At 33.8% G+C, this 18,873-nt stretch overlaps 1 protein-coding gene across 7 annotated transcripts in view; it reads right to left on the reverse strand.

Moving 5' to 3' along the window:
- The window catches only part of FSTL5 (follistatin like 5), a 786,887-nt gene that overhangs the window by 133,774 nt on the left and 634,240 nt on the right, over positions 1 to 18,873 (reverse strand). For all 7 annotated transcript variants that reach the window (XM_008000150.3, XM_008000148.3, XM_008000146.3 and 4 more), the window contains one exon: positions 17,923 to 18,057. In XM_008000150.3, coding sequence (XP_007998341.2) covers positions 17,923 to 18,057 — 135 coding nt within the window. The remainder of the gene's footprint in view (positions 1 to 17,922; positions 18,058 to 18,873) is intronic.

Below are 18,873 nucleotides of genomic sequence, written 5' to 3' on the forward strand. Positions count from 1 at the left end.
AAGCAGAGATCAGAGGGAACAGGAGCATTAAGAATGCATAGCAACAGGCACAATAGCGTGGTATGGTCAGGACTATGATAACTTTTGACTCAAGAAGGTATGACATGGAAGAAGAGTCCACACAACCCAGGAGAGAGGCAAGAAAAGTCACAAGTTGTCTATGTAATGCAGGTTTCCATGTTCTGAATGTGGATGCATCTCTGACTGCTTCACACTGCCAGTTTCAAGTTCACTTTAGTTTTCAAATAATCCATTACTTAATCAAACAATATTAAGTCTACTCCTGACAATCAAATTAGTCTCATTGAATCCACAACAAGGTAAGAATTGTTGTTAAGTCAAAAGACTAAAACCACCACAGAAATAAAACAAATAAAAACAACATCCATCTTTCCTTCCTTCCAATGACAAACCAAGCAAACAGAAAGTATGCAGTGGTTACGTCATAGTATGTAACAAATTGTCTCAAACTTCGTGGCTGAAAACAACAATAAACATTTATGGTCTTCGCGAATATAGCTTGGCTGGGAGGGTTCTTGCTCAGGGTATTTCATGAGGTTACATTCATCTGAAGGCTTGTCTTCGGCTGGAAGATCCACTTCTTAAGGGGCTCATTTATGTGACTGGCAATTTGGTGCTGGTGGTTAGCAGGAGGCCTCAGTTTTTTATTCCCTGGGCTTCTGCCCAAGGCTGCTTAAGTGTCCTCACATTCTGTCAATGAGTTTCTCCCAGAATGTGTAATCCAAAAAATCCAGGCAGAGGCCATAATGCCCTTTATGACCTGGTGTCAGAAGACACTCACCTTCATCTCCATCCTGCTTTATGTATGATAGAGACATTTACTGTTTCAATGTGGGAAGAGATTGCGAGGGTGTGTATTGCAGGAGATGATGGTAACTAGTTATCTTGGACACCATAGCCTTAGAGTAAGAAATTGCTAATAAGAAAACATAACCTTCAAAACAACTTTTCTAGCTAACATCCTCCTAGCCAGATTGGCAACACCTAAGCTTCTCATTATATATACATACTAAGCCTACCACTGTCAGAAAGTGATTTGATTTTGGTAATTATTCACACAAATGTGTTATTTTTTTACATAACAAATGATAAACAGTGACATAATAAAAGAATATTGGGTAATTAGCTGCAGATAAATAGGGAAGAAATGTTGCCTTCTGACTGACTCATACTGTATCATTTTAAGTATGTGGTGAGCAAATTAACTTCCGTTTTTGGTTTAACTTCTTCATTTAGAAAATATACCATAGGGATAAGAAAATAAAATGATTATAATATATATTAAGTGCCTGGCACATAATCAGTTGTTCAATAGATGTTGGTTATGCAGCCATATATATCCTAGGTGGAACTCAAGATGATCATACATATAAAGCTAAATTAATAGAAAAGTATCCAAAATAAAACATTGCAAAAAAAGTATACCTTAACCTTTAGTTAGGGCTATATGAGAACTCTTCTTATCATTGCAGAGAACAGAATCATTAGAGAAGTAGAAGGCTACTTAGATATTAATTAGCATATGCTCAAGAAAAAAATTAAGATGGTAAAGATTTAAAGCTTTCTTTAAAGTTGCTGTAATATACCACAAAAATTTTTTAAAGGACATTATTTCAAATAATTGTATTCCTACTACATATTCTGAGCTCCTCACTGTTTAATATTTAAGTGTATTCGAAATATATACTATATATAAGGTTAACATATAAATATAATTGTATTTATAATATAAAATAAAATAGCCCATATTCGAAGGAAATTGACTACTTTAAAACAATATTTATTAAGAAAAATTGCTAGATATTTTGTGAGTGAAATTATAAATTATAACAAAAAACATCAAAGATACTGTATACGCTGCTATGTAGGTATTCTGGGTAAATACACAGTTTATAATTCAATTAAATTGGCTTATCTTTGAAGACATATAGGACTAAAGACATCCTATACTCTACCATACCAACTAATTATATGTGCTTGGAACAAAGGAAAAACTAACCTAGAACTGAAGTTTTCTTTAAAGTACTTAAAATATATCTTAGTTCTTGAACAAGTTTGTGATAGAGAACCCAGACATCTGCATTATGCAGTAAGAATTTTGATATCAAAAATTGAAGAATTAAAAAACAATAATTTCTTTCATAAACAAAGTTTAAACATGGCAAGATTTAGGATCTTGAATTAAAATGTATCCTGGTGATCCCAAGAAGATGGATTAATTGTAGAATTAATTTGCTATTTTATTTATTTGTTAAGTCATCCTGTTGAATCAGAGTATTTGGCACTGGCCAACTCATCTTCAGCCTGGGGTGTCTCTAAATCTTTTATCCTTGGATATTTTTTCCTTCTCTGTGATTTAATTTTTAAAGTAGCACTTACTCAAAAAAACATTAATCTCCTTGTTTTACTTGCATTAGTAGGGAGGGAATGGCAGCTTCTGCTTAAAATTACATAATAAGCTCTAGATGTTTTGATCCCAACTCTTCAGTGTTACCACTTACAGTATCTGTTCTCCTAAAAAGTTTGATAGATAGGCTTGTAGTTAGTATAATTTACCTATCTTGCTAGATGAATTAAGTGAAACTCATGGTGATTTGAATATTACAAATCAGTTCAATATTTTTAAAGAGAGAGGAAAATATTGAAATTATAAAAATGTCTCAAGTCATCCACAGTGTTTTGTTTTCCTATAATTACTCACATGCATCTCACATTAATATTAATACATTAAATCCTCTGGTCATAATGCTACCTGATTTGAAATCTCTGCCTGTAAACCAGTTTGAGAATCACAATTTTTCTCTTTAGTTTAGAAGAAAAAATTAAAGCATAGAAAAGTAACATCAATATCTAAGCCTGGTCAAAGAAAAACAGGTTATGAATTTGGAGGTAGTGCCAACATTATTTTATCATTTCTTGTCTTCTTTGTTTGAAACATTATTGCTCCTACTAAGGGCTGTCTCACTAACTCAAATTGTTACAATGGAGAAACACATACTGGAATATGACAAATATGCTTGTTCTCCCCTAGTCCTACCTTCCCTCTCTCTCCCCTTCATTTCAGTCCCCACCCCCATACAATAAGGTTACTATATTAATAAGACAGAGCGATGCCAGCTGTTCTTCCTTCCATTGTCAACACTGAAACAAGGGCAGAACAAGCAACAGATAGCAGCTGCAGTTATTGGCACAGAGAAAAAGAGAATGAGGTCAAAGATGCTCAGCAGAGAAATGACAGAGATAGCAAGAAAATTAGGCCAAGTAGCAGCAGTGTAGCCAACTGTGGCTGTGATAAGAATGAACGTAGGCACTGAAATGTGAGAGCATTTCCAGCTGACACCTTCTGATATCACAGAGACTCCACACACATGTAAACTTTAATTACTGCTCACTCTTGAAAATAAAATGTGGTCAAGAAAGACTTTGATAATAGGATATAAAAAGGCTTTTCCTCCTGTATTATGTAATGTTGATTAAATATATATATTTACTAATAAAATATATATTTACTAATAAAATATATATTTTACTAATAAAAATATATTTTGCTTATATATATAATAAAATATATATTGCATATATATATAATTTTTTTATTAACATTTCCTTGAAACATATCTTTCCCACACTTACTATACAAGACAAACAGCAAAGAAAAATTATCAGATTTAAAAAAACTATAGATATTATGCTCTTGGAGAATCTTTCAAACTTGAGGATGAAATGTTTCATGTGAATGTGACATTGTAAAATAATACCTAGATACAAGAATAAACAGTCAAGCAGTTGATTGCCATAGTGCTAATAAAAGTATAAATGATTCCTAAAATATTTGAAGTTTAAAATATTTTTACATTAAATATAAACATAAAATATCTCATTTATTATGTTTTCTAAAATAGTCCTATATCTAGAATATTGTGCTATTATTTTTACCCATTTGAATATGTTTTATCCACTATTTAATACACTTGAGAAAATTTTAAAGCTAATAATCATCGACCTGGAATAATAACAATAATGATAACTAGAAGAAACATTTATGGAGCCCTCATTTTGTGCTAGACATTGCCAAGTATTTTAGAACATTGGATCTACTAAAATTTCACTTGTATATATGTCTCCAATCAAGTTAATTTCTAAAATAGCTTAATATACAAAAGCAAAATAAAGCAAGCACGTGTTAAAAAGTATAAAAGAGTCATCAAACACGGTATAGTAAGATAATAATGTTCTAAAAGTAAATTGACAAGCAGAACATCTACTTCTTTTAAGTACTGCACGAAATATTTTCAGGTTAGGCTCTGTAGCCAAAATTGTCTTTCTGGCCAAACCTGTACCAATCTTATGTATATATAGGCAGGAAGGAAAGGATGCTCAGTGAACCACAAAGGCATGAAAAACGGACAGCAGATTATCTTCTATCTATTATAATAAGTTCTTTCCAGTGTCAGTTTTGCTCCAATTTAATGCTTATAATTTAATAGGCATAAGAGGCCTAAGGCATAATTTAGTCTTTATTTTGATATAATCATATACTATGAAAAATAAGATTTTGTGAATGCACTGCTTTTATTCCTGGAAGTTCACATAGGCTGATAAGCCAGGTAACACTATCTTTTAGGAAATTCTATTGTGCAAAATAATATTCAACAGATGGTAGAGGAAGATAATTGAAAACCCATATTAACTGAATTCCAGCAGCATGGTGTAATGAGTTTCCACAATACATATTTCCCCTTAAGATTAAATAGTAAACTACAAGACAATTTGTCTTAGAAACTTTGCTGGGAATTGAAATTTGAATTAAACCTACCTTGGTAATAAATAAAATACTCAAATGCCTACTATAGGTAAAAAATAAAATCCAGCATCAAAATGCTTATTGTGGTATCTCCAGGATAAAAACTAAATAATGAATATGTAGAAAATAACTTTTACCTTTGAAGGGTAAACCGAAAATAAAATTCGAAGGTCCCCAACCATCTGAATGGACTTCCTCCTCAGCCAGGACTCTTAAAATTTAACCTGAGAGGCTGTTTCAGGCCATGATGGGAGGTGGGGATGGAACATGCCTCATTATAACCCTCTGACATTAATGTCAACACAAACTTTAAGTCTGGTAAGAAAAATTTTACATCCTATTCTTTCTGAAGCTTGTTAACTAAAAGCTTCATCTGCATAGTAAAACTTTGGTCTCTAAAATGTCTTACCGCAACCAAGACAGTCCTTTCTATTGATCCCAGGTCTTTAGACAAACTCAACCAACAACCAGAAAATGTTTACATTTACCGATATAGCCTGGTAGCCCACCCCCCTCACCCCGACTTTGAATTGTCCTGCCTTTCTGGACCAAATCAATGTATTTCTTGAACGTGTTTGATTGATGTCTCATGCCTCCCCAGAATGTGTAAAACCCAGCTGTACCCTGACCACCCGGGGAACATGTTCTCTTGACCTCCTGAGGGCTGTGTCACGGCCATGGTCACTCATATTTAGATCAGAATAAATCTCTACAAATATTTTACGGAGTTTGACTCTTTTCATTGACAGAGAAATATAGCTTGTATATGTTTTCTAATTTGGCTTTTTTTCGTTCATACACTTCAATGTCTTTCTTAATCAGATTGTACATCACAATACATTCTCATCTAGTATTGTAAATATTTTCATAATCATATGTTACACAAAGTTAACCAAACCCATCATGTACTAATATTTCCCGGCCCGGACGTAGTGGCTCACACCTGTAATCCCAGCACTTTGGCAGGCCAAGATGGGTGGATCATGAGGTCAGGAGATCGAGACCATCCTAGCTAACATGGTGAAACTCCGTCTCTACCAAAAATACAAAAATTAGCCGGAGGTGGTGGCAGGCAGATGCCTGTACTACCAGCTACTAGGGAGGCTGAGGCAGGAGAATCGTTTGAACTTGGAAGGGGGAGGTTGCAGTAAGCCAAGATCATGCCACTGCACTCTAGCCTGGGCGACAGAACGAGACTCTGTCTCAAAAAAAGAAAAAAAAAATGTCCTGGATCTTTCCTAGGCTTGATATTCTCTTAAATCTCCAGCTATGGAAGTGTCACTGCAACCATCAAAGATCAGCTCAACGTTCATTACCTCAATAGAGACTACTTGTTTCTGTGTCTGCAGTCTCATCTCGCTTCGCTTATGTGTATATAACAGCAATTATTTTATTCTACTATGTATTATTGTTGCCCTTCATTCCTACCTGCACTCAACTTCCTTTCTGAAAGAAGGACTTCAAGACTTTCTGAAAATAGAGAATTGATGTATTCAGTGTTGACCACATGCTAGCCACCTGTTTCTTTGTTCCTCAAGAAATACTGAAAAGGTGAAAGCATAAATGAACAAACCCATTGTTCTCTGCAGAATTTTTATTCTCCTAACAATAAAAGCTCTTAGTCACCTTCCAAATGATGTAAATTACTCTCTTCTAATGTACAATTGAGAAATAGTTAAGTCAAGGGTAATACTCCCTTGGTAATCACTTACTTTGTAAGGTAACTAGCTTTACACACATTTGAATTACAGAAGTCAAATAATTACAGCCATTTCAAAGTGTATGCATGAAATTAAATCAGTTTGGTTCAATACAAATATTCAATTCAAATACAAAAAAAATATACAGCAAAATATTCAATCCATGGGAGGTTCTTCCTAAACGGTTTCTGTATGTATGGGAATTTAATGTGACTCTAATGTGTGAGATTGCCGGCTCTCAAGGCAAAGGCAAAATTAACTCTAACGGATAATGCCAAAATGCTTTCCAAAGGGCAGTAAAACGAATACTACTGCTGGCAATGTAGGACAATTCCTATGTTTTCATATCTCACCAAGTCTTAGTAATATGCAACTTTTTAACTTTTGGTATTATAGTGGATGTGAAATAGCATTCTCTAGTATTTTAGATATTTCACTATTATTTTAAGGTATGTTTTCTTCATAATTAACGAGGATTAGCATCTTTACATAATTCGTAGTGATACTTCATTTTTCCTTGTCTTTGAAATGCCTTCTTAAACTTATAGGCTAGTTTTGGGGGGGGTTGACTTTATTTATTTATGATAATGAGTTTCTGTCAGTTATTTGTGTTGACAATAACTTTAGGCAAATTTTTAGGATTACAACTTCTTAATCTTAATCATACAGGGTCCTCTGGTGTTTTATTTTGCATTGTGAAACATAACTCTGAAATTACATTTTGACATTAATATTAGTATAATTATAACTTGCATGATAATGACTGAACTATGTATATTATACACACACAGAATCCGTACTTTATAGTAAGAAATTATATTTACAAACACATTTTGACCTGTTAGGGCATGTTTGAGATAAAAGTAGAAATATTTTATTCATTAATAATCTGATTCTATTAAAATTTCACTACTGTAGAATGTTTCCAAAGGTATTATTCTTTATACCAGAGTTGAGTATGACCATATGTATTAAACAGACAGTACATCAATTTAGGGGAAAGATATTCAAATGGGCCTACCATTTTACTGCATGAGATAGAAAAGTATCTTTAAAGACATTTCCTATTTAACAACATTTCATATTTAACATAAATATAAAATGCACATATAGTTGGGATATAAAGCAAATAAGGAGGAAGAACAATAATCAAACTGTCTGACTTACTCTATCTGACTCATTCAGACACAGTCAGCCTTTATCAGAATTCAGGTATTTGGGTAAACAGGACAAAGGAAACACAGTTGTATAATCTGGGCTGTTGGCACACAGTTAATAAAAATATATGGCATAAATTAGACTTCACAAAACTTTGAGAAAACACCTCACTTCACCCCCTTACCCCAGAGTCTGGGCATTTCAAAGATATATTTGTTTCGTTAACTCTTTGAACATTTATGCCATTATCTGACCGAATTCCTATAACAGAGAACACTAAGAGAATCATAAAGCAATGATAATTCTACTTTTGTTAAACTTAAGAACACAGTTGTTTGCTAAAGAATTAACTAGGTTTGAAACCTTTGGAATTATAAAACCTCAAAGAGAGTCCTAACATTTTCTCCTGAACACAAGCAATACAACGCTAGTATGTAAATATTTTTAAGTTTCATAGAGATTGTATACTCAGCACTGTCGCTATATGTAAGTGTATTCAGTCCACATGCCTAAAGTTATGTAAATAAAATTTCATCACCATTGTCAACTTATCCTAAAATAAATTAGTCACACTGGCATTGTGTAATATGAGATAGGAGGTCCATTAAAGGTATATAATGCCTTGCGGAGAAAATTTAGGCAATAGATCAAAATAAGAAAGCATTACTTCTAAACTGTTCAGGGTCCCTGTCTCAGAGGTCATGCAATTCTCATGCCAAATTGCAATCCCCAATGTTGAAGGTGCAGCCTGTGATACTGTCCTCACCCTAGTGAGTGAGTTCTCGTGAGATCTGGTTATTTAAAAGTGCAGCATCTTCTGCCTCTCTCTCTTGCTCCTACTCTAGCCATGTGATGTGTGTGCTTCCCCTTCGCCTTTCGCCACGATTGTGCATTTCCTGAGACCTCCTCAGAAGCTGAGCAGATGCCAGAATCATACTTCCTGTACAGCCTGTGGAACCATAAGTCAATAAAACTTCTTTTCTTTATTAAAAAAAAAAAAAAAAGAAAGCATTACTTCTTATCTTGTTGTATAGACAATAAAGATGCTCAATAGTTTACGGCTGCTGAAAACCTGTCAATTTAGTGACATTCAGATCACATAGCATCTTGTTAGATAATCAAGCTCTGCTTTTGTGCAAAAACTGGCAACATGTTAGAAACAGATCTATTTTATGACGTTGAAGGGTATTATTTTAAAAATATAGTCTTCAGATACAGAAATCACAAGACAGGTATTTTCAGTATGTTCTGGGTCAAAAGATGAAAAGATTTACAGAACAAGTTACCTCACAGGGTGTGACAATGACATTGACCAAATTGAGAAGCATGAATATTGAAATTTATTATAAATAATTAAAGCTTATAAAATAGTAAATGCTTATCAAGCATGGTTAACCTCGACATGACTCTTCATCTTAAGACATTTTATTTCATAATAACCTTATTGCTACATAAATGTCTATATCAATTATTAAACAAGTAATTTGGGGCTTTTCAAAAAGAAATACAAATTATTAATTTCTGATTTAAATTATAATTAGTATATATCCTCTATCGAATTATATTTAATAAAATATATGAAAACTAATATTTTTAAACATTGATTTATTTTTTCCATAAATATTTGTTTTTATTTGGTTCTATTTGACTCTAGCTCTTAGCTAATGTCTATCAGGATAAAATCCTATCAGGCTGTGAAATCTGTACTTTATCTTTATGGATTTTTGGTGTCTGTTATTATTCTACCTATCTCACAGTTATTGAGTGTAAAAACAAAACAAAACAATTATTAATCTGATGACTGCTGCACCTAATATTGGTTGAGTCTAGAAATAATTACTAATTGATGGCTTTTGCATTTGGCTTCATTTATAGTTCTTTATACACTATATTATTCAACTGTTTATATTATCTCCCTAGCCTTTGTAGAGATTAATAAGATCCTACATAAGTGGTCTCATTAAATCCATGCAATCCTTTTGAAGTATTTCCCCATTCTATAGAAATAGAAAGTAAATGAAGACTAGAGAGATTAATTAATTTGTTTATGTTATCAGAATCTATTCTATTTCTACAGTTTATGATAGTCATATTCATGCTATCTTTGTAGGTAAAAAGACCACATTTTAATCTATTTTAAGACCCTTTTTTCTACTTCTGAAATAGGAAGATACCTCATAACCATTCATATGTTTTTCAAATTTTCTTTTCAAGATAGTAGGAAACAAATGGCTGGATTTTACAATATTGCTAAATCTTAGTATTAGCAATTATGCGTATTTCATTTTAATAATAATTATTAACGTACATAAATATTGTTTAAATAATTTATTTATTCAAATAATCTTGTAGACTTTAGCCATTTGAAACGTGTTTTTAAAAAATCTTCAAATTGTTGTATTTTATAATAAATTATGAACCATCAAAATATTAATTTTTTAGACATACAGCCAACTAATGTTAATTTATTGGAGGTAATTCTAAAGTAAGAATTATTACAATAAGGTAATATTTCCAGTTGCTTGTGACAATAATTTAAAAATGGTGTATCTAGCCTTATAGTATATTTATTATATTTAGACTATAAAATTCTATTATAGTATATTTAGACATACTCTGATACTCTCAAACAGCTGGATTAATCATATTCCTTACTAAAATCATAGCAAGGTGTGAGTCAGTCGGTTCTTAGCACTTAATGCAGCCAGTAGCTTAAAAGCTTTCTATAGAAGCTTATGTTCACACCACTTTTTATTTACCTTCATATTGAGGATGAATCATTATTACCTGGGAATTGACTTCCCTTGGGAATGAAAATGTGTCAAGTACTTATGCTATGTACAAGACGTTTTTGAATAAATAATGTGTTACCATTATCTAAATCCCTTTACATAATTTATATCTTCTCTTACTCCCTGTTGTGAGCAACCACACAATCCCCTATGGTCCACTTCTACTGTTCTTTGCATTTAAATTCTCCCTGTATATCACTCTATTAAATCTTAGTTATGAAAACCTATCCCTAATGTAACTGTAGAGTATATTCTTTTGAAGCGCATATTTTTTTGTAGTTCAATTTCTCACATGAGAAAACTTCCATTGATATTTGTTGACAAAGTTAGACACTGTAAATCAGTTTCCCACTTCAAAGATTAGGGTAGAAGCAAAACACAAACTCCTTAGCCATATGATGCTCTGCATGAATTGTTCTCTCAATAGTATCATATTTCTGGCAAATGTAGTGTAGGAAAAAATGTGATTCATACTACTCTGAGCTCTATATTATGAAGAAAATAGCTGGATGATTACTCCAAAGCTGTATCCAAAGTAAGTAAGTCTTTGTTGTGTTATTTGCCCCAAAGTTACAAATCGTCCCCCATTTTTATTGCTGTCTACATGGGATTCAATACCTCTCTCCTCTGCATCTTTCAAAAACAGAGGAAAAGTGCATTACAGAATAATTCTCTAATATATAATAGAAGTATAAATTGACTCAATGTAAAGAGGACTAAAGTGTAGCTTCTGCTTTGATTGTGACAAAAGTGAACTCTAGAAAGATTTTGAAATTTATTTAAAGTATCTTAATATCGACACTAATAATAAAATGTATATTCAATCAGTGGAGTCCATTTTTTAAATGTTAAGAGATAATATTTCATATTTGAATGCATAAAAATAGATGCCCCTACATACTCATGTCTACCTATAGCTATGTTATCAATATTTATATGCATTATTATAAAACTCTGATTTCTAGCAATCATTGGGTTTTCTAGGCTTTTGAGGAATATATTTTTGTCAATGTTTTTAGCAGCAAGAAATTATTTTTAGAAAGCAAATGTGAATCAGAGGAACAGCTACTTTATGTCTCACACTATGACAAGTGCCTTATACATAATATCTAAACAGAAATCTCTTGATGTATTAGTATTTATTTCATACTAGAGATAAGAAAACTAAAGCTCAGAGAGTTATGTAGTACCCCCACATCAGAGAGGTGTTGCGTGATTCCAACCCAAATTTTGCAAAATAAAAATTTATACTCTTCTGTTACAACAATTTGCTTTTTCATTTAAAAATTGTATCCTATCACTACTGAAAACAATCTCCAAAATTATTTTTGGTAGATTTATACAAGTCAATAATTTCCTAATATGTGCAAATAAGAAGAGTATATTTATTACTAATGGGTCTTTGATTGGTTTTTTTTGGCATTTTTGAAAATATCTTTCCAGACACACAATAATAGTGGGGGACTTCAACACCCCACTGACAACATTAGACAGATCACTGCAGCAGAAAACTGAAAAGAAATTATGGACTTAAAATTGACAACTGACCAACGGGTCCTAATAAACAGCTACAGAATACTCCACTGAATCACCACAGAATATACATTCTTCTCATTTGCACATGGATTGACCACATGCTTTGCTGTAACACAAGTCTTAATAAATTCAAAAAAAATCAAAATAATATCAAGCACTCTCTCAAACCACATTGCAAAGAAGATAGAAATCAATACCAAGAAGATCTCTCAAAACAACACAAATACAGAGAAATTTAAAAACTTGCTTCTGAATAACTCTTGAGTGAACAATAAAATTAAGGCAGAAATAAAAAAAATCTTTGAAATTAATGAAAATAGAAACACAACTTAAAATCTTTGGGATGCTGCTTAAGCAGTGCTAAGAGAAAAGTATGTAGTGGTAAACAACTGCATCAAGAGGTTAGAAAGACCTCGAGTTAGCAATCCAACATCAGATCTAGAGGAACTAGAAAAAAAAAGAGCAATCCAATTCCAAAACTAATAGAAGAAAATAACTAGAATGAGAGAAGAACTGAACAAAATTGAGAACCAAAAGTCCTTACAAAAGATTAATGAAAGGAAGAATTTGTTTTTTAAAAGAATAAAAAAGATTGACCAATAGCTAGATTAATGAAGGAAAAGAAAAAGAGAAGATCCAAGTGAGTGCAATCAGAAAAGCCAAAGATAACATTACAAATGATCCCTCAGAAGTACAAAAGATCCTCAGAGACTGTTATGAACACCTCTATGCACATTAATTACAAAATCGAGACAAAATGTATGAATTCCTGGAAACACATAACCCTTCAAGATTGAACAAGAAGGAAAGTGAAAACCTGACCAGACCAATAAGTTTGGAAACTGAGTAAGTAAATAATACAAAATGTACCGACCAAAAAGAGCCCTGGACCAGAAGAATGAATAGCCGAAGTCTACCAGACACAAAAAAGCACTGATACCAACCCTATTGAAACTGTTCAGTAGGAGGAGGGCCTTCTCTCTAACTGATTCTATGAAGGCACCATCATCCTGATACAAAAATCTCACAGAGACATAAGAACAACAACAAAAAAGAAAACTTCAGGATAATATCTCTGATGTACACAGATACAAAAATCCTCAATAAAGTACTAACAAACTGAATCCAGTAGAACCTCAAAAAGTTAATTCATCATGATCAAGTAAGCTTTATTCTTGAATTCAAGGGTGGTTCAACATATGCAAATCAACAAATGCAATTCACCACCTAAATAGAATTAAAAACAAAGATCATATGATCTCTCAATAGATGCAGGAAAAGCCTTTGATAAAATCCAATATTCATTCAGGGTAAAACCTCAGCAGAATAGGCATCAAAGGAACTTACCTTAAAATAATAAGAACCACCTTATGACAGACCCACAGCCAACATCATACTGAATGGACAAAAGCTGGAAGCATTTCTCTTGAGAACTGGAACAAGAAAAGAATGCCCACTCTCACTACTTCTATTCAACATAGTACTGGAAGTCCTACCCAGAGCAATCAGGCAAGAAAAAGAAATAAAAGACATCCAAATAGGAAAAGAAGAAGTCAAAGTATCTCTCTTTGCTGGGAATATGATCCTATACATAAAAAAAAAAAAAAAAAAAAAAACCTAATGATGTTGCAAAAAGCTTCATGGAACTGACAAATTCAGTAAAGTTTCAGGATACAAAATCAATGTACAAAAACTAGCAACACAACATTTCTATATACCAATACCATTGTAGTTGATACCAAATTGAAAGCACAATTCCATTTATAATAGCTAAAAATGCATGTAATACCTAGGAATTTATTTAACCAGTGATGTGAAAGATCTCTAAAAGAGTAACTACAAAGCACTGCTGAAAGAAATCAGAGATGACACAAATGAACGGAAAAGTATTTCATGCTCATGTACTGGAAGAATCAATATTGCTAAAATGGCCATGCTATCCAAAGCAATTTACAGATTAAAAGATGTCCCTACCAAAATACCAATGTCATATCTCACAGTATTAGAAAAATCTGTCCTCAAATTCATTTGGAACCAAAAGAGAGCATGAGTAGCCAAAGAATCCTAAGGAAAAAGGACAAATCCATAGGCATCATAATATACTACAGGGAGACAGTAACCATAACAGCATGGTACTGGTATAAAAACAGACACAAAGAGCAATGGAATGAAACAGACACCCCAGAAATAAACCCATACACTTACAACCATCTTTTTTTTTTATTATACTTTAAGTTCTAGGGTACATGTGCATAACGTGCAGGTTTGTTACATATGTATACTTGTGCCATGTTGGTGTGCTGCACCCGTCAACTCGTCAGCACCTGTCAACTCGTCATTTACATCAGGTATAGCTCCCAATGCAATCCCTCCCCCCTCCCCCCTCCCGTGATATGCCCCGGTGTGTGATGTTCCCCTTCCCGAGTCCAAGTGATCTCATTGTTCAGTTCCCACCTATGAGTGAGAACATGTGGTGTTTGGTTTTCTGTTCTTGCGATAGTTTGCTGAGAATGATGGTTTCCAGCTGCATCCATGTCCCTACAAAGGACAAAAACTCATCCTTTTTTATGGCTGCATAGTATTCCATGGCGTATATGTGCCACATTTTCTTAATCCAGTCTGTCACTGATGGACATTTGGGTTGATTCCAAGTCTTTGCTATCTTATCTTTGACAAAATAGACCAAAAAAGAGCAACAGGGAAGGGACTCCCTATTCAATAAATGGTCCTGGGATAACTGGCTAGCCACATGCAGAAGAATGAAACTGTACCACTACCTCTTACCGTACACACAAATTAACTCAAGATGGGTTAAAGATTTCAGTGTAAGACCTTAAATTATAAGAATTCTAAAAGTAAACGTGGAAAATACCCTTCTCCACATTGGTTTTGGCAGAGAATTTATGGCTAAGTCCCTGAAAGCAATCGCAACAAAATAATAATTGACAAGAGTACCTAAAGAGCTTCTGTACAGCAAAAGAAATTACTAACAAAGTGAACAGACAGCCTACAGAATGGGAGAAAATATATGTAAACTATGCAAGCAATAAAAGTCTGATATCCAGAATCTACAAGGATCTCAAGTCAATAAGCAAAAATAGAATAATCCAGTTTAAAAATGGGCAAAGCATAAGAACACACACTTACTAAAAGAAGTCATACAAATGGTCAGCAAACATATGAAAAATGCTCCACATCACCACTCTGATTTGCATCAGAGAAATGCAAGTCAAAACTGCTATGAGATATCATCGCACACTAGTCCAAATGACTATTATTAAAAAGTCAAAAAACAGTAGATGCTGGCAGGGCTATGGAGAAAAGAGACTGCTTATATCCAGTTGGTAGGAGGGCAAACTTGTTCAGCGACTGTGGAAAGCAGTTTGGAGATTTCTCATAGAACTTAAAACAGACGTACTATTTGACCCAGCAATCCCATTACTGGGTTTATATCCAAAATAAAATAAATCATTCTAGCGAAAAGACACATGCACTTGCATGTTTGTTGCAGCACTATTCACAATAGCAAAGACATGGAATCAGTCTAGGTGCCTATAAACGGTGGGTTGGTTAAAGAAACTGTGGTACACATACATCATGGAATACTATGTGGCCTTAAAGAAGGATGAAATCATAGTCTTTGCAACAAAATGAATGAAGCTGGAGGCCATTATCCTAAGTGAATTAATGCAAGAACAGAAACCAAATACCACATGTTCTCACTTATAGGTAGGAGCTAAATATGGAATACACATAGACATAAAGATGGGAAAAAGAGACACTGGGGACTACTAAAGGAGTGAGGTATGAAAGAAGGCATGGGCTGAAAGACAATCTAATGGGTACTATGCTCACTACCTGGACGATGTGATCACTTGTACCGAAAACCTCAGCATCAAGCAATATACCCATGTAACACGCCTGCACATGTACTCTTTATAATAAAATTTGAAATTATTGAAAAAATAAAATTAAAAAAGAAGGAAAATATCTAGCATTCCAAAATACAAATGTGCCATGTATATCTAGTATTGGTCTCTTTCCATGAAATTACTAGAAAAGAACCCAGATCCACAATCCTTAAGATGGGGGTTACAAAAGGTGGTAATTTTCACTACTATGAAATCCACCAGATTTTGGTTTTCTTTTGTTATACAGAGTTCTGGCATCTAACTATTAGGAGGCATCCTAAGGGAAACTGTCTGCTGTCAAGTTATTACATTATTACATTTTTACCTAATAATATTATTATTACATTATTACATTTTCTGTTTATACTTTTCCACAGTTGCTAATATTCTACTCGGTTTACTTATTTAGTATTGTCCTGATTTTAATTACGTGCATTATTATTTTTTAAATGGGTACTTTTACTTCAACAAGATTTAAACCTTGTTGAAAATTTAATCCTGTTAAATCTTCTCCTAAAATTTTCCTAGAATTCACACACTAAAAAGTTGTATGATAGTTGATAAAGGAAGCTTTGGCTAGGTGTTTTACCATTGTACCTAGGGAAATACATTTAAAAGTACATGACAAACATTAAAATAAAGTAAGAATATAGAGTTGATATTAAAATCTGTTTCACAAACATCATAATAAGGACAAAGAAAGCAAACATTTTTAATTCCTTGCCACCTAAAATTAATTTTTCACAGAAAGTGAATTCCAACTTAGTATTGGCTGTACCACATAAAAGGAATAGAGTAAGGGAATTATGGTGGACCTTATGCAGGCCATTAAATCCAGCTTTTTTCTTCTTTTTTCTACCTAAAGACTTTCTTTTGTAAATATTTGTTTATAATGATCGTTGTCCTAACCAGAAAAAATGAAGATAATGATACGTTAGTAGTTGGGACCTGGGTAAGGTCCTCCTTTCTCAACGGATCTACTCATGTCAATATGCACTAAGTGACCTAAGAAAGAATAGGAAGACTACTGGCTGGGTCAATGCTTTAACCTTGTTCAAACACTGGATTCAGAAAAATGGGCCTGTTAAGTTAGAGGGTCCAATAACATCAGACTCTTGAAACACATATATTAATAGCAGCGTAACAAGTCGGATTGAAGAGCAGAGAGCAAGGGAAGTAGTCGTTTCAAGAACATCCAGACCTTATCCCAAAACAGTCACACTGTGGCATGTGTGGACCGAGGGAAGAAAATGCCTATTTGTTTGCTTACAAAGAGCGCACTTGATACATGCTGTAATAGTAGTTTGAGCTCCAAACAATTCAGCTATCATAAAAAGCAATCCATCCTCAGCATCCTCACCCTATCTGTATCCCTTTCGCCAAGTAATTAAAGAAAATAAAAGAGAACAAGTCATTTTGGGTATAACTCCAGGAGACAATCAGACAATATGAACCATGATGGCAAAGGATTTTTAGCACTAAACCAAGAACAGCCACAGTGTGGTTTTTGTGTCGGGGCAGTGAGTGCCTTGGAGTGGCAGTTACCACTGAACCTTCTGTAGAGAAGGATGCTGTACAGGTCTTAATCCAGTGACTTCAATGTAACTGACAGGAAAAGAAATCTAGTAATGTATTCTACCTAGACGATACATGTTGGATACATTTGGGGGCCTTGAATTCCTCACATTTACTTGAGGGGAGGGATTTTGCAAGAGATATAAATTTCTCCAAGAGCAAATGGGAAGACAGGACCTGAAACACCATATGTACTTGCAGAAAAATAAAATCTAGTGTTGTAATGAAAATTTCACAACTTTTTTTCATCTTTAAATCTGCTTTTAGTATTTCAAGATTTTTATCCTTCCTACATATAAAATCTATTTGTTATAATGCATTGTGCAATTCACAGTTTTCTGGTGCCTTTACTTTTAAAAAAAAGCTGTAAAAATGTATGTTGAGTGTGGTGAGTGTCTGCTAGCGGGGGGCGGTTCAATACATACGGGTCTTTCTAGCAGAGTCTTCCACAAAAAGAGAAGAGATGTCTTCATCCACTCCTGCTTCATTCTTTGCGATACAAGTGTATGCTCCAGTATCTTCATAGCGCACATTGCTTATGTGAACCTCACTGCCATTTGCTGAAAAAGAAGGGAAATGAAACTTGTAAACTACAATTTCAGTTTTGGAACAGTGCTTTCTGATTACACAGTCAAACAGTTCTCTTGGCTTGTCCTAATTAAACTGTTTCCCTTCCTACTTCTATACTTTGAAGACATGCCAAATTATTCCAGAAGCATACAAGTGTTCATAAACCGTGCTGTCATTCTATAAGACAGCCCAATACTCTATGTCAAATGCATATTTTATGTTTCATACCATTTCCTATATTCTACATTGTATATGAGGTATTTCATATTGATAAGTATAATTTCAGTTATGTATTTACTTATAATATTCAGAACTTATATTCCCCTAAGCTTTTTCAGAAATCTAATAATAGCAATATGATTAGCTTGCAGGTAAATACATATGAAAGATGTTTTCAAAGAGTAATTAACTGAGCTAAATCATACAGGTATACTATTGCCATTCATCAAGCTTATTATTATTATTACTATTATTTTGAGACAGAGTCTTATTCTGTCGCCCATGCTGGAGTGCAGTGGCGCGATCTCGACTCCCTGAAACCTCCGCCCCCCAGGTTCAAGCAATTCTCCTGCCTCAGCTTCCCGAGTAGCTGGGACTACAGGCCCACACTGCCACCCCTGGCTAATTTTCTGTGTTTTCAGTAGAGATGGGGTTTCACCATGTTTGCCAGGCTGGTCTCGAACTCCTGACCTCAGGTGATCTACCTGCCTCGGCCTCCCAAAGGGCAGGGATTACAGGCGTGAGCCACCACACCCGGCAGTTGAGTGTTTGTTGTAGTCATTTGTTTAAGTTTCTCTTTCTTTTCT

This window comes from Chlorocebus sabaeus, chromosome 7, assembly GCF_047675955.1.
Source record: "Chlorocebus sabaeus isolate Y175 chromosome 7, mChlSab1.0.hap1, whole genome shotgun sequence".
In the NCBI taxonomy this organism is placed as follows: Eukaryota; Metazoa; Chordata; class Mammalia; order Primates; family Cercopithecidae; genus Chlorocebus; species Chlorocebus sabaeus.